This window comes from Thunnus thynnus, chromosome 20 (assembly GCF_963924715.1).
Source record: "Thunnus thynnus chromosome 20, fThuThy2.1, whole genome shotgun sequence".
Classification (NCBI taxonomy): domain Eukaryota; kingdom Metazoa; phylum Chordata; class Actinopteri; order Scombriformes; family Scombridae; genus Thunnus; species Thunnus thynnus.
Genome location: NC_089536.1, coordinates 18,506,439 through 18,520,282, shown reverse-complemented (window position 1 = coordinate 18,520,282; position 13,844 = coordinate 18,506,439). Strand labels below are relative to the sequence as shown.

Genomic DNA, 13,844 nt, shown 5'->3' with positions numbered 1-13,844 from the left:
TAACAACAACAATCCAATATAGGGAAAATAAGAATAATATGTTTAATGAATAAAAACAGACTACATGAAAAAAGTAGACATACAGACATGAGAGACCACAAATTTGTGTCTTTTCTTGTGTCACTCTTCACCCATGGCTGTCTTGATAATATCACCTCTTCTCAATTTGGCTGCATCTTCAAACTTGGTGATGGCCTCTTTACAGGATTTGTTCTGTAAGTGGGAGAAAGGATACATGGATCAGACATAAAGCAAAGGTCTTGTGCTCTCACAGGAACTTAGAAATGGATAATTTGTAGACTTTTGTCAAGCTGTAAAATAAAAAGGTGAAAAAAAAAAGGTAAAAGACAAGAGAGATGACTAGAAAAAAAATACTGACAAGCTCATTCTTTAATCTGGCTTGTACAATTAAAGGATAGGTTCACAATTTTTCCAAGTCTGTCCTAAAACAACAGTCATATGCCCAAACGGACACTGACACATGTTTTTCTTGCTGTAATCATTCCTCCTGCTCATACTGGTCATCAGATTCCTTTATAATGAACTTACAATGTGAATGATGGGGGACAAAATCCACAATCCTGCTGTGCATAAATGTATTTAAAAGTTTATCTGAAAGGCTTCACTCGTCCAAATTAGTGAGATCAAGTCAATATCCTTCAAAGTTACTGTCTTTTTAGTGCTAAATTCCCTCTTTTTGTTACAATCCTCCAACTGCAACTGACCAGGAAAACACTGTCCATCGAGACACAGAGGGGATTTTTTTTTTAACTAGAAAGACTAACTCTGGAAGATATCCACTTCATTTGACTAACACAGATGGCTGGAGCCTCATATTATTTTCAGAAAAACCTTTAAATAATTTTTTCCCCTAAAACAACAGCTGTGGACTTTGTCCCGATCACTTACACTGTAAGGGCATTTGGAGGAGATCTTTTAATAGCCAGTATGAACAAGAGGAATGATTACATCTAGCATTATGCAAGTCAATAATTTGGAAGTGAGGTGTCCTCTGAGGAACATACAGTGATGAACTTGTGTCTCTCCTTCTGTAGTTTGACGAACTCTTCCACAGTCAGCTCTTCCACTTTTTTCTTCAGGGTGATGAAGTGACAGGACGGCGAGTGAGATTTGTGCTCCTTTCTGGCAACAAAACAAGAGAGAGTGATGAGGGACTTAACAAGGGTTACATGCAAATTGGGAACACATGGAGGAAACGGACATCGTGCCATGCAAAATGCGCTGCTGTGTTTTTTCTACACTGGCTTTTAGTACACTTACGTGATTAAAAATATTCTAAACTATGGCCTCAAAAATGGACAGCAAAAAAAAAAGAAAAAAGCAAACACTAATGGGCTTCTCTACACTAATAATAATAGTAATAATAGTCTTTTTAATCGTGAAAGAACTTTGGTTATTTTGTTTATAGTTGTATTTCTTTATCACCAGGTCTCCTGCTCAGGAAAGATGGGAAAATGTCCCAGGATCAAGAGATATCTAGCTGCCTTAAATAAATGTGTTTACATGAATCATTTTGTGCTAATTTGAACACGGAGTTGACCAATTAGTTTTAAGATATTAGATGAGTCATGTCTTCTGTGGCTCTGGAGGAACTTTCTAAAGTCTGAGAAAATAACCCTGATGATATTGTGATTAGCAGACATCATCTCGGTTTGGCCTTACATGCATATACTGATAATAAATGTAAGACCACCGTACTTTACAATCTGCTTTACTACTGTGTTTGTATTTATAGCTTGTTGTTATTTCACCTTTCCCCTATTTCCCAAGAGAATTAGACTAATTAGAAAATTGAAAGGAACTTTAATGACAAAGTATTTAAGCAGCACAAATCTCTTGTCCTTTTATTTGTGTTTTGGCTCCTGCACCCAGTAATATGGTCGTCTTACTCTGGGTCATCCTCTGGCTCCCAGCCCTCCAGCTCTTTGAGGCAGAAGAAACACATAGCGATGTCTGGGCTGTTCTCTGATGGGGTGTGGATGAAGCCAGCTTTGGCCATCTGATGAAACAAATGAACAGACATGCAAATAAAAAAGGTTTTGTATTTATATGTGGAAATGATTAGTCAATTCACATTGACATTTTATAGATTAACCTAGTAGACTAAAAGATTAGTCAATAATGAAACTAAGCATTACGTGCATCCCTAGTTGTGTCAACTCTGTGCCTTGAAGCTCAGGTACGCTGGTAACGTTACTCCTTCAACACAATAGCTAGCTAGATAATAACAGTAACTACAGCATTTATACTTTGTTTGTGTCTCTCACATATTTATGCAGCTATACACAGGACTAAATAGCTTAACTGTACTGTTATCAAACTGGACTTTACATTTCACATTCCTTGTTTAAACCCTGCAATGGTCATTTTCATATATTTCATCAAACCAGACTTGTACATTGTATTCAACCTCCACTGTTACATAATTTAATTATTTCTGCACGTCACATTTAATTTTTGCACTTGTCACCTTCATATATTTCATACACTTCATTTCTTTGTCCATAGCACAATCCATATTTTCTTTGTACAGTCAATATTACATTTCAAGATTTATAATTTTTATTTTTTGTTGTTATTTCAAAGCTATTATTTTTGGGAGCAAACGCAAAGACTCATTGTATGTTGTAAGTTATACATGCTAATACACAGATTTCGATTCTGACAATGACAAACACGGTTTTTGAATTACGAATTATCAGATGACACCTGGACCCATACATGTGACGCACAAACTGGGGCTAAGTTACTTTGTTAGCTGACCTCAAATTGGAGCTAAGTTACCATAATCATATGGGCGACAACACTGTGGTACTTAAGCTAAATGCTTGTTTACTGCTAACAAGCTCAAAGCTTTGACTTGTTAGCGTTAAGCTTTGTACTAAATACGACAAGGCGACTTTGCGTTATGGATTTGAAAACTACCGTGAACTAGTGTATCTACTAAACCCACAGCTAAACCATAGGTAAGGTTACAGCGTATTTCATTTGAATATTAGTGTTTGTCTTGTTTTAAAGCTGACGTTAATTGTTGTTGTGTTAGCCTGCGAGTGGTAGCTAACAGTAGCAAAAGTCAACCGTTTCAACGTTTACTCACGTTCTGCGGGGTACACGCGCAGTCTTCGTCGAACGGCCAGCCCTCGAAAGTCTTCAGCCTGTGCTCATAAAAATACATTTTGATGTCCTCTTCGTTTAATGGCTCCATCGTATTTAGCGTTAAATACGGTTAAATGTCAACAACGTTTGTATCACCGCCAGTTAAAGCAGCCACCGAGCTACAGGGCGTTTTCAAATTTTGGTGAATGTTCTCTTTTGGCTGTTTTGATTGGCGGATAAGATCACGTACTGTACGTAACTTCTTCGTTACGTTGCTACGCCGCGTCGGGATCAAGACTACATCCATGGTGAAGACTAATGGCGCTAAATGTCGAACAAAAAGAAGGAACAAATATACAATAAATATTAAATTGTATTCAAAAGAAGTCCGAACATGTTTCTCTCATCCTCTTCAATGAGCCGAGCAGGAATTTCGATTATAAAATCCACATCCGCCGGCCAGCATCATGGGTAATGTAGTTCTTGACGGTTATTGGTCCAAAATGCGACGCGCGGAACTTTGCGAGAGCTTCAACAACCGGTTCGGGATTATTTCGCGTTACCAATTACTCTTCGTACACCTCAGTCAGTTAAGAGGTGTTCACAGTGAGTTATATATGCTGACTCGACAGTTTCTGCTTCTTCTTCTCCTCTGTTGTGGCTATGGAAGGAAGGTGTGCTGTTGAGACTTTGGCAGAGTTTGGCTTCTCAGCAACGTCATGCACAACAAAAGTCAAGTGCTGTTTTGGGACAGATGTGTACATCTGCACTGGCAGTGAAGAGGTGTATGTCTTCAATACCAAGGAGAGAAAACTCAGGGTAAGTAACTGATGTGTACAGTATTATACATTTATCAGGTGTCACAATTACACTGCAGAGTCAAGAAAAATCTGTCTCCACATTTTCTAAGATTTACTGTGTTCTGTCACTTTTTTTGCAGGCTGTCCTCCAGTTTCCTGGTGCTGTGAGAGACCTGGTTGAGAGCCATGACAAGCAGTTCCTCTATGTAGCCTGCAGGAGTGGAGTTTACTGTGTCAGCTCATCATTTCTGCTATCCAGGTATGAGCCGTGCCTTCATATAGGCTGTCAGCATTCACAATAGTTTATAAACTGGTCCATGTATGAAGAATTGTCCATGTGTTGTACAAACTGTTAAATTTAATGCCTCACTCATTTGACTTTTTCACCACTGCAGGTTTCAAACCTCAATGGCTGATGTATCCTCAAGTCTTGCTCAGGTTAAAATCTCCTCAGAGTGTCTTGTCATTGAAGAGGAAGGAGTGTTATCTCTGCTCCTTGTCGGCTCTACGCTCTTGAACCTTTCCCAGAGAGACACATCCTGGCTGTTGACCGTGTACAAAACACCAACACTGCCAGCGCCTAGCAGCTATGAGATGCTCAGTTCATTCAGTCTCCCACTGGTCTCAGCTGTTGTGCATGATAGCACGGAGGGAAAGGGAGGACTAGGAAGAAGGCCAGTGCTAGTTTGTGTCCACTCTGGCGATACAACACCACCATCTTCCTCCTGCACTTCTTTATCAGAGGCAACTTTAACTGACGGCCACTCCCCCCTGGAGCCTGTCCTCTTTAAACTTCTGTTTGGGATTGACACTGCCCTCGCCAAATCACCGGTTATCCTCTGTGGTCTGCCAGACGGGCGCCTGTGTTTCCTACCTCTGCGTCTCCCAGGATCACGTCTCAGAGTCATGCATAGCCTTGAGCAGCCGGTCGTATTTGTTCGAGCATCTGTTGTCATGGAAACGGGTGCGGGACAGTGTTTGGTGGCTGCGGGTGAACAAGGGAGAGTGTTGCTGATCAAGGCTGACAAGGGAGGGCCAGAGGGAAAGGGCATGATAGCCAGTTTTACTGAGGGGTGTGTACCGGGGCCTGTGGTGTGTGCCTGTGTGGATAAACACTGTCTTTACTACAGCACTGGTTCAGACCTGCTGGCTCTGGATCTATTAGAGGGATTATCTGGGAGAGCAGAACCAGGAAGGGATGAGGAGGCATCCAGTAAGACAGCAGCTGCCCTTCAAAGCCCCACCAGTTTGAATGTGTGTAGAGTCGTTGCCTTGGCTGAACCTACATGCAGCTCTGCAGGTGAGCAAACTGAGGCTCATTGTCAAAGCAAACACACAGAAATGTTCAATTTACAAATGCAAAGAATTTATTTTTAGAATGATTTCCTTTCTGGCAGCCGTAACCATACCATAGATATGGTATTGTGTTGTTGTGGGAAACTCCAGAATCTGAATCAGCTGCCAAACAGCAACTTTTTAATGAAAGAAATCACTAAGTTAACATGATCCTTTTCACAGTGTTCATTATGTATTTATGTATTTTCCAACATCATATCTGAAAGCATCTCTTTCAAGCTGCTTTTAACACAACTTTGACAAAAAACTAAGTTAGAAAAAGTTGACTAAATGTTCACAGTCACTGTTTCAATTTTAATTCAATTTCAGGTTTCAGTTATCTGCAAGTTAAGTCATATGATAGTGAAATATGAAAACGGGGTCCGTCTGAAAGCCAGTGGATCATCTCTTTATGCTGTTTAGCTCTGCGTCAAGGTTTGAATCAAGTCTGCAACAAGCCTCTGTTTCACGTAGAAGAGGGAAAGCTGAATAATCCTGAAACAATCTGTCGATTCATAGATGAGTCAAACGCCAGAAAAATATTCACCAAAAAATTAAATTAAACTAAAAAGTAAATTATCAAACAGAAATTGACAAGCACTGTCTGGCTCAAGCTTCTCTAATGTGAGGTTTTGCAGCTTTCTATGTTTAATATCACTGTGAACTGATTATCTTTGGGTTTTGGACTGTTGGGTGCTCAACATAAGACATGTGAAGAGGTCATCTTGGAAACTCAGATGAACAGTTTTCATTATTTTCTGATATTTTAAACAGATTAATCAATAATGAAAATTAGAACTGAAACTAATGATTCTCTTCATTATCAATTAATCTCATTATCAATTATTTTATTGATCAATCAATTAATCGTTTAAAACATCGGAAAACACCAAAAAAACATCCATCACAGTATTCTAGAGCACAAGGTGATGTCTTCAAATGTCCAAAACCCTAAAATATTCAATTTACTATGATAAAAGAACCATGAAAAGCAGTGAATTCTGACATTTGAGAACGTGGAGCCATCAAATGTTTGGTGTTTTTGCTTGAAAGAATTACTTAATTTGATTAATCGATTGTCCATTTATCGATTAATCACATTATATTGTAGGTAATTAATTTTCTTTCAATCAACTTATCGATTATTTGACTAATTGTTGCAGCTCTAATGAAAATAATCATTAGTTGCGGACGTCAACATGAGAGTTTTCTACTCTGGTTTATATCATTTCATCAGCAGTGATGTCTGTTTTTCAACTCATTTCTGCCTCAATTAAGACGTTAGAAAAGCAGACAAGTTGCAAAGCGCATGATGCTAATTCTTGACAATTGTCTAATATGATATGTGTGGCAGATAAGAGTATTTGATTAGAGATTGACATCACAATGAGGTAATAAGACTTTTTATTGAACCATTGTGTTGCTCTGCCTTCTGCCTCTAAGACACTCTGTGAGTTCACTGGCCATTATGTTGTACAGTGATTTAATTGGCCCTAAATGATTGCTGCCTCAGTTTCTTATTAACTACTCATCTTATATCTTTGTTTAACTCCTGACTCTGAACTCCTTTTATGTGCTCTCTAGAATGTTTTTTCTAACTTTGAAAATCGCTCTTACATACCAGGGGAAATCCAGCTGCTGGGGCTGTCTAGCAGAGGGCGGCTGCAGACGATTACCTCGCCTGTGGGGAGAGACGGTGCAAAATCGCTCCTTTCCACACAGGTGGGCCGCTGCGTCCGGGACCTCCTGTCAGCTATCGGGGACGTTTGTGAAAGGTAGCTACACCCAACATGATCCCCTTTTTGACTGCTAATGTAATACAACTCTGAAACAAAACACTGTAGAATTATTGTAGTCAGCAAATATTGAGATAAATGTGCTTTTACTTGTTTTCCTTTTAGAGCATCCGTTCTGAAAACTGCCATCAAATCCAAAAACCAAACTCTGAGGCACCTGAATCAGGTGCTCAACATCAGCTTCCTGCTGACAGCCAGTGCAAACAGTGTAGAGCAGCCTCCCATCCAGGAGAAGCCAATCAGATGTCATGCTGTGACCTCATGGAGCAGATTGCTTCAGAAAGACTCCTTGAACTTAACGTGTTTCCTGGATAATGGAAGTTCTTATATTCTGGAACGAGGCTGGACACTAAACCTCACTGTGTTTCCTCTCTCCTGCTCCCTCAGGGCAGGAGGGGAAAGCTCCTCCATAAATTTTTCATTCCCTTTCCACAATCTGCATCCAGGAGAAAAGCTAGAGGTGTCACTGCCACTAGCAGCTACAGGCGACACATCCTTCCCCATTACAGTTAGCTGCTCACTCATCTTCTCACTCGCGAGTCTCCTTGGAGAGGAGGGGGCGGCAAACTTCCCCGGCTCGCAGAGTACTTGTATCAGTTTGCCCTTGAACACACTGACAGTGGATTGGTTGCATGCCCTGCAGGTGAACAGTCCCACAGCCACACACAAGAACGGCACATCTCAATCCCACAACATCACCACCACTGATACCATCAAAGCTTTTTTAATCTCACGCCAGATGAGGCGCAGTGGAGGAGGAGGAGAGAGAGCTGCAAACCCTGAGAAAGAGCAGTATTTGGCAAGTGTAAGGGTGTCGTCAGAGTTGCTAAGGGATACACTAATGTTGAAAACCTCAGATTTGGACCCTCAGGGGGCAAAGTTGGCTCCTCCAAATGTGTGCTTCGCTCTGCTGGATTGGCTGTTGTCTGAAGGTCCTGGAGGAGTGAAGAGGGGACAGCAAGGAGACAGGATCAACAGCTCAGTGATCCATGCTCAAGATCCGAACGGACACACAGTCAAACTGACTGCAAAAGAGGCAAAGCATCACCTAATATTTCACAACAGTTTACCCTGTATATTTTATCTTGGATGGTGTAGATGCATTTGATAAAACAGGGAGGTGTTGTTCGCCTTTGTTCTACAGGTAAATGAAGGGGAGGATTCTCCGGCTACAGTGGAGGTTCAGGTTGAGAGCTCATCTATGGCGGCAGTGTGTGGGCTGCACCATGCCGTCCTGTGTAGAGTACAGGTACAAACACACACAAGCTTACTAGTACATTTAGACAAGACAGTGATGTTTGTGGGACATCTGGAGTCTTTTATGTTGTACTTGACACACACACACACACACACACACACACACACACACACACAATTGTATCATCATCATCATTGTACACTCAAAATACTGTATCTATTCTAGGCTATTTGTTAATGCAGGAAAGCTCTGAAGCACTATAATAACATGTAATGGAGAATAGACCTCCATCCTCTTTTCCAAACTCAATTTTATTTAGTTATTGAAAATTCTTACTGTAATTTATTTATTTATCTCTAGCCCAGACTAGAGGATTATGAAAAGATGTATGTAGGGTGTACCTGCCTTCAGATACACAGAAATGGGTAAAAGAGGTTTCTCAGAATTAATATTTAAAATTTCTCGTGTTTGAACATCTGCTGTGTTTGATGCAGACTCTGTTGCAGAGGGCTCCTGAGAGGGCTGCTTCCTCAAAGGGGATGCAGAATTCAGGTTTAAGACAGGTACCACAGCAGGCTGAGGTAAGACCAACTTTATTATGTTAATAATTAGATTTCATTACTGACAAATGTGTTGATTATCAGTTTGATCAGTTATTAATTCAGCCTGTAAATATAATGTCAAGTGTCAGCTGAGGGCTCCCAGAGGCCAAAGTGCTTAGTTTGCCTGACAAATGGCCAAAAAATCCAAAGGTCTTCAAAGTACAATGATGTGACATGAAGAAAAACAACCAAACCTTCAAGTATGAGAAGCTCTGACCAGCAAATGCTTGTTTTTTAAAGTTAATTTAATTTACTACTGCATTTATAAATAAAGAAAATGTTCAATATTTGACCAGTGTGTTAAATATATTTTTGTAATCCATTGTAATATTTTTTGTCATTTTGCCTCAAACATTCAGGCCAAAAACACAGAGATGCACTGGGTACATCTACATTTGCATAAATATTCCATTTTTATGTTTTTGTCAAAATGATCTCCCTGCTTCTGTCTTTTTTAACTCTTTTCCCCTCCTCTCATGTCAGCGCCTCTTGCAGCAGATCCAGCAGAGTCGTATCTCTGGGGCCTCTGGTGTGGGTGTGTCCGCAGGGCAGATGACCCGATCTCTCCTCAGTGTGTACCGAGAACTGAGAGAAAATCCTCTCCTCATAATTTAATGTTTATCTCAGCCGAGCCTACACCACTGCCCTTGGCCTTTCTTCGTATTATGTTATCTGGCTTTGCAGCTGATTAAAAAAATAATAACCACTCATGGTCCATAATACTATGTGCTAGTGTAAATACTGAGTGTGAACATTTTATATTTAACACAAAGAAGAATTTGTGGCATGACTTTGAAGATGATCTTATTTGCCGATGTATAGGAGTGATTATTTGGTTCCAGTCACATGACAATAAATTAAATGAACAACTACTGTATTTCTGTGAACTCTCTTCTTCATGTGATTATTTTTCCATTATTATTTTGCTGTTGTGTATGTTCTACAGCCGTAATAATAATGGTCACTCACATCACCATTTTTTGTTAGTTTGTGTGCTTGAGAAGAGCTCAGGTGGAGTAAAAATATACGCAATTACAATCCAAATGGGAAGACTCAGTCTTACAGCTGGGTGAAAGCCCTCCGCTTCACATAGTGTCATTAGATTGGTATTGGAGACAAATGCATTTAGTTGACTGGTAGATTGCAGGGGCTTGATTGTGAATGACCAACAAATAAAAAAGTAAGCAATTCATTTGAATAAAGCTTGTTGTCATTGTCTAGTGCAAAATTACAACTTTATATTACCACAAACCAACTGCCACACAATGAATTTTAGGCTATCGAGGCCCCTTTGAGTCTGGCGCTATTGGGCAGTTCCCCCAGTGATGATCCAGTCCTGATTTTAGGCCCAGGTTTTGTCTGGAGCAGCACTAAACAAGCAAGTCACACTCAGATAAATGAGTTTTTGTCACTTGAACCGTACAGAGACTCACCAAAATAACATAGAACATGAAAACAGAGAAGACATTTTTATATGTTTGAGTGGGGAAAGCACTGAATAATAAAATTAAGTCTGCAAATTAGCTTCTGCAGTTTCAGAGTCCTGGTATTGTGCATGCTGGCTCACTGGCACATATGAATATAACAGAGGCATTGTTGATGTTCATTTGAGGTTGTTCAAATATTTATTAACAGAATTTAAAGTTCAGTCCTCTTCAAATGGGTTATGTAGACTGTGACTGTTTCTACATGTTTGTCAAACCCCTCACATAACAGCATATCAGCTCTTGTTATGAATGGAGCCAGTTGCAGAAACAACACATTTCTGTTGTTATTTTTATTTTTGAGTGGAAGGTTGTCTTAGGAAAGAAATTCCACATGTTCCTCAACACAGGACTGGATAATTTTGGAGGAATTAAAACTAGAACAAGATACTAACAGAGAAATTATACAATTACACAATTACAAAACTGATTGTACACTGAAGATCAGAAAAGTGGCACCAAACAGCCCTTTCTGAAAGACATGCTAACTATACCAGGAATTGAATCTGCACCATTTTGGAGATGGATTGGGCCACTTGGCTGCTGTGTGTCTGTGGGCAAAAAGAAGCAATGAAAGCCTGTTCTGAGAGTGTGTAACCTCTGCCAGTGAGGTTATCCCTCTCATCACTTCTAGAAGCCACTACAGTAATAACGGTGACCCTGCATGCCCCCTCCGCCCACCCTTACATATGGAAAGACATGCAGCAGCTCTTGTTTTAAATCTCTTGTGTGGTTTTATACTAGTGTTGGTGCTTTGGCGGTGGTGTTTGATGCTGTGCAAGATCATACACAGACTAACACAGGCTAATCTCTTAAATAATCGCCACTTTATAAACATAATTGATTATTGTTATAAAATTATTTAACATTAAGTATAAATCCAAGACAAATGCAGCATTTTATTTTTGAGATATCTTTTTTTTTTTTATTGATTTATACCTCATATTCTGTCAGCTTGCTACCCAGTGAAGTCATATAAAGGATGACTCAGCATAACGGGAGGATCTCATGTGCTTTTATAATGCCCTTTAACAAAAATGCACAGTCATGTCTTTTATTACAATGAGATAGGCTGCATGTATATCAAAAATACAAGTAAAGAAATTTTATTTTCATTTCACCAACACTATTTTATTCCACTCTATTTTTATAATATCATCATATTATTATACTAACTTTGTTATTGTCTCTTCTGTAAAAGACACAGATGCACCACAATTTACGTATTTTCTTGAAGGGACAGTTATGAGGTTTTAAAATGTATTTTAATGTTGACCATTTGCAGCGCTTGATCTCAAAAATGAACATATTGTCCATTAGGTGGCAGTGATGTGACTTTATGGTCACTGGTCTTGTCAGTGAGAATGAAACTGAATTAAACAAAACATGATTAATGAGTACATCATGTTTTGCCGTACTAGTTAATGTGATTTAACCAAATTCCTTCATGCTCACATTAGAGATGCCGCCCTGTGATCAGTTAAGAATCTTAGAAATGAAACACACAAAGGCAACTTTCAGACTGTTTTCTCATGAGTTATTTGTAGACTGATCGATTCATCTGAGTGTTTATAAGTTGGAAATGTTGTCATTTCACCTCACCTGCCACAGGTAAAAGTTAACCGCTCCTGGTGAGGATTTGAACTCACAATCTCTACATCACTGTGCTGTTCACTGTCTTCTAAGCACCATACACTAACCAACTGTACCACTGGAATACATGTATGCTGCCCCCTTACTTCTGTTCAAAGTCTAATGATGTGGTTCACACTAGAAAGCTGTTGATTAACAGAAAAGCATCATACATCCAAACTACTGTAATGTCTTGGACCACTGAGCACTCCAAACCAGTTTCTATTATTTCTACGTTCTCACGAGTCTTACAAGTGAAAATCAATACACCTTCAAAAAGAGCTCAGAATACATGCAGATGTCTTTGCTCCTTGAATACTTGTGACTTGATTGTGTTGATTCATGAGTCTTGTGATCAGTGTGAGTTAGTACATCAGTAGTGAGGCTGGTACAGAGAGTTTAAAGAGAATCTTGATACAGTTTGAAGGTGAGCATCAACAGTAGTATTTTTCTGAAAAAGGACAAACATGCACTACTTTCCTTTAATTGAGTCAGCTACTGAACGAAGGCCTGTAGTCATGTAGTCTTTGTTGTTAGAGTAGTTTAGTTATTCAAATAAGTAGTGTGATTATCAGGATTTACCAGTTAATATCAGTATCTTGAGTTATGGTGTTATTTTCTTCAGCAGCATGTTAAAACTCTGCTGCTCCAGGTGAGGCTCGAACTCACAACCTCGGCATCACTCTGCAGGTTACTGTCTTATAAGTACCGCGCGCTGACCGATTGCGCCACTGGAGCTTGTTGAGTCACCATGTTCAACACTGAACAAATTAGTCAAATATTCCTGAAAAATTAGGCTGATTACTTGGGCCAATTAGATCTGTTCTCAGATTGAATTTGGGTGGAGCCATGCTGGGAGTTTGCTGAGGTCAACAAAATCAGAAAAGAACTGTGAACATGTCCCATCTCACAGCCAGTTCACATCTACACAGTCCTGAGAAAAGGCCTAAATAGGCAACAAGTGAAAACATCTGTGTCGATGAACTATGGGGGGCTGATGCTCTGTTTTTTTTTTCATTTAAGACAACCAAAAAACAAAACAAAACTTGCTTTTCTCCAACCAGGGTCAGTTTAACCTGCCAACTTAGGCCCTCAGGCAAAAATGAGATTTGGGCCCTTACTGATTCTTTGAGCTCAAATTAAGAACAATACATCAGCACTTAAGCCTGCTTGTACTACAGCAGGAACAGTTCCTGTTAATGATCGTGCTGTAACAGCAGTTATCTCCTTAAAAGCAGTTGCCGACCTGGAGAGAGACACAATGATCTCATCCACCAGTAACTGTCCAAAAAAGAAAACCAGCACAACAGCAACCATAACTGGTGAGAAACTGTTGGCACCTCCTGCTATCACCATGGCAGCAGCTGCTTAAAAAGTCATGAAAGTCATAAAAACAGCAACAGCAATGGCTGCTTGCATCAAACTGTAAGCTGTTTAAGCTGCTGGTCTCCACATGTCCAAAGTTCCTGAATCACAGGGACACTCAGGAACATTTCTATCTGGTTTGCACTTTGCACTGCACAACATATATTTGACAGCTTAAGTTATTTGAAGATTGTGATTTTACATGATGCCCAAGTACAATTAGCTTCAATTCAACCATTAAAATGCTTCTTACACTGTAATGTATCAGCAGTAACTTCCAATCCGATGTAATGAAACACTTTTTCAGGGGTCATTCTACTACTCTTACTTCAGATTTTGCTGCTGATACTATTGTACTTTTACTTAAGTAATTTATAAATACAGAACTACATTACTCCTGTAACGGAGTATTTTCACATTTAGGTATTTCCAAGTAAGTTAATCTCAATACTTCTTATATTAGTTCTTCCCAACTTCTTTGGGCTTGTGACCACCTAAAATAATGCAGTGTCTAC

The 13,844-nt window shown here is 39.5% G+C and overlaps 2 protein-coding genes and 1 non-coding gene across 3 annotated transcripts; 1 reads left to right on the top strand and 2 right to left on the bottom strand.

Moving 5' to 3' along the window:
- Positions 1-19: 19 nt before the first annotated feature.
- Positions 20-3,349, bottom strand: birc5a (baculoviral IAP repeat containing 5a). The gene is made up of 4 exons (XM_067576309.1): positions 3,119-3,349; positions 1,911-2,020; positions 1,026-1,143; positions 20-213 (listed from the first exon to the last, which is right to left on the bottom strand). Exons 1-4 carry the CDS (start codon positions 3,224-3,226, stop codon positions 121-123), a joined length of 429 nt encoding a protein of 142 aa, XP_067432410.1. The 5' UTR covers positions 3,227-3,349; the 3' UTR covers positions 20-120.
- Positions 3,350-3,447: 98 nt separating this feature from the next.
- On the top strand, positions 3,448-9,725 carry faap100 (FA core complex associated protein 100). Its single transcript, XM_067576305.1, has 8 exons — positions 3,448-3,936; positions 4,058-4,176; positions 4,313-5,217; positions 6,877-7,027; positions 7,154-8,084; positions 8,193-8,297; positions 8,741-8,827; positions 9,332-9,725. Exons 1-8 carry the CDS (start codon positions 3,781-3,783, stop codon positions 9,461-9,463), a joined length of 2,586 nt encoding a protein of 861 aa, XP_067432406.1. The 5' UTR covers positions 3,448-3,780; the 3' UTR covers positions 9,464-9,725.
- A 2,883-nt stretch (positions 9,726-12,608) lies between these two features.
- On the bottom strand, positions 12,609-12,702 carry trnai-uau (transfer RNA isoleucine (anticodon UAU)). The gene is made up of 2 exons: positions 12,665-12,702; positions 12,609-12,644 (listed from the first exon to the last, which is right to left on the bottom strand). It is a non-coding gene; the product is annotated as a tRNA-Ile (tRNA).
- Between the last annotated feature and the right edge of the window lie 1,142 nt (positions 12,703-13,844).

Excerpts from the sequence above, each read along its gene's own strand:
- birc5a (XM_067576309.1), bottom strand. The coding sequence starts at position 3,226 with ATGGAGCCATTAAACGAAGAGGACATCAAAATGTATTTTTATGAGCAC. Across the intron at positions 2,021-3,118 it reads GCGCGTGTACCCCGCAGAAC|ATGGCCAAAGCTGGCTTCAT; the intron begins GTGAGTAAACGT and ends TTGTTTCATCAG. Across the intron at positions 1,144-1,910 it reads GAGCCAGAGGATGACCCAGA|AAAGGAGCACAAATCTCACT; the intron begins GTAAGACGACCA and ends TTTTGTTGCCAG.
- faap100 (XM_067576305.1), top strand. The coding sequence starts at position 3,781 with ATGGAAGGAAGGTGTGCTGTTGAGACTTTGGCAGAGTTTGGCTTCTCA. Across the intron at positions 4,177-4,312 it reads TCATCATTTCTGCTATCCAG|GTTTCAAACCTCAATGGCTG; the intron begins GTATGAGCCGTG and ends TCACCACTGCAG. Across the intron at positions 7,028-7,153 it reads ATCGGGGACGTTTGTGAAAG|AGCATCCGTTCTGAAAACTG; the intron begins GTAGCTACACCC and ends TTTTCCTTTTAG.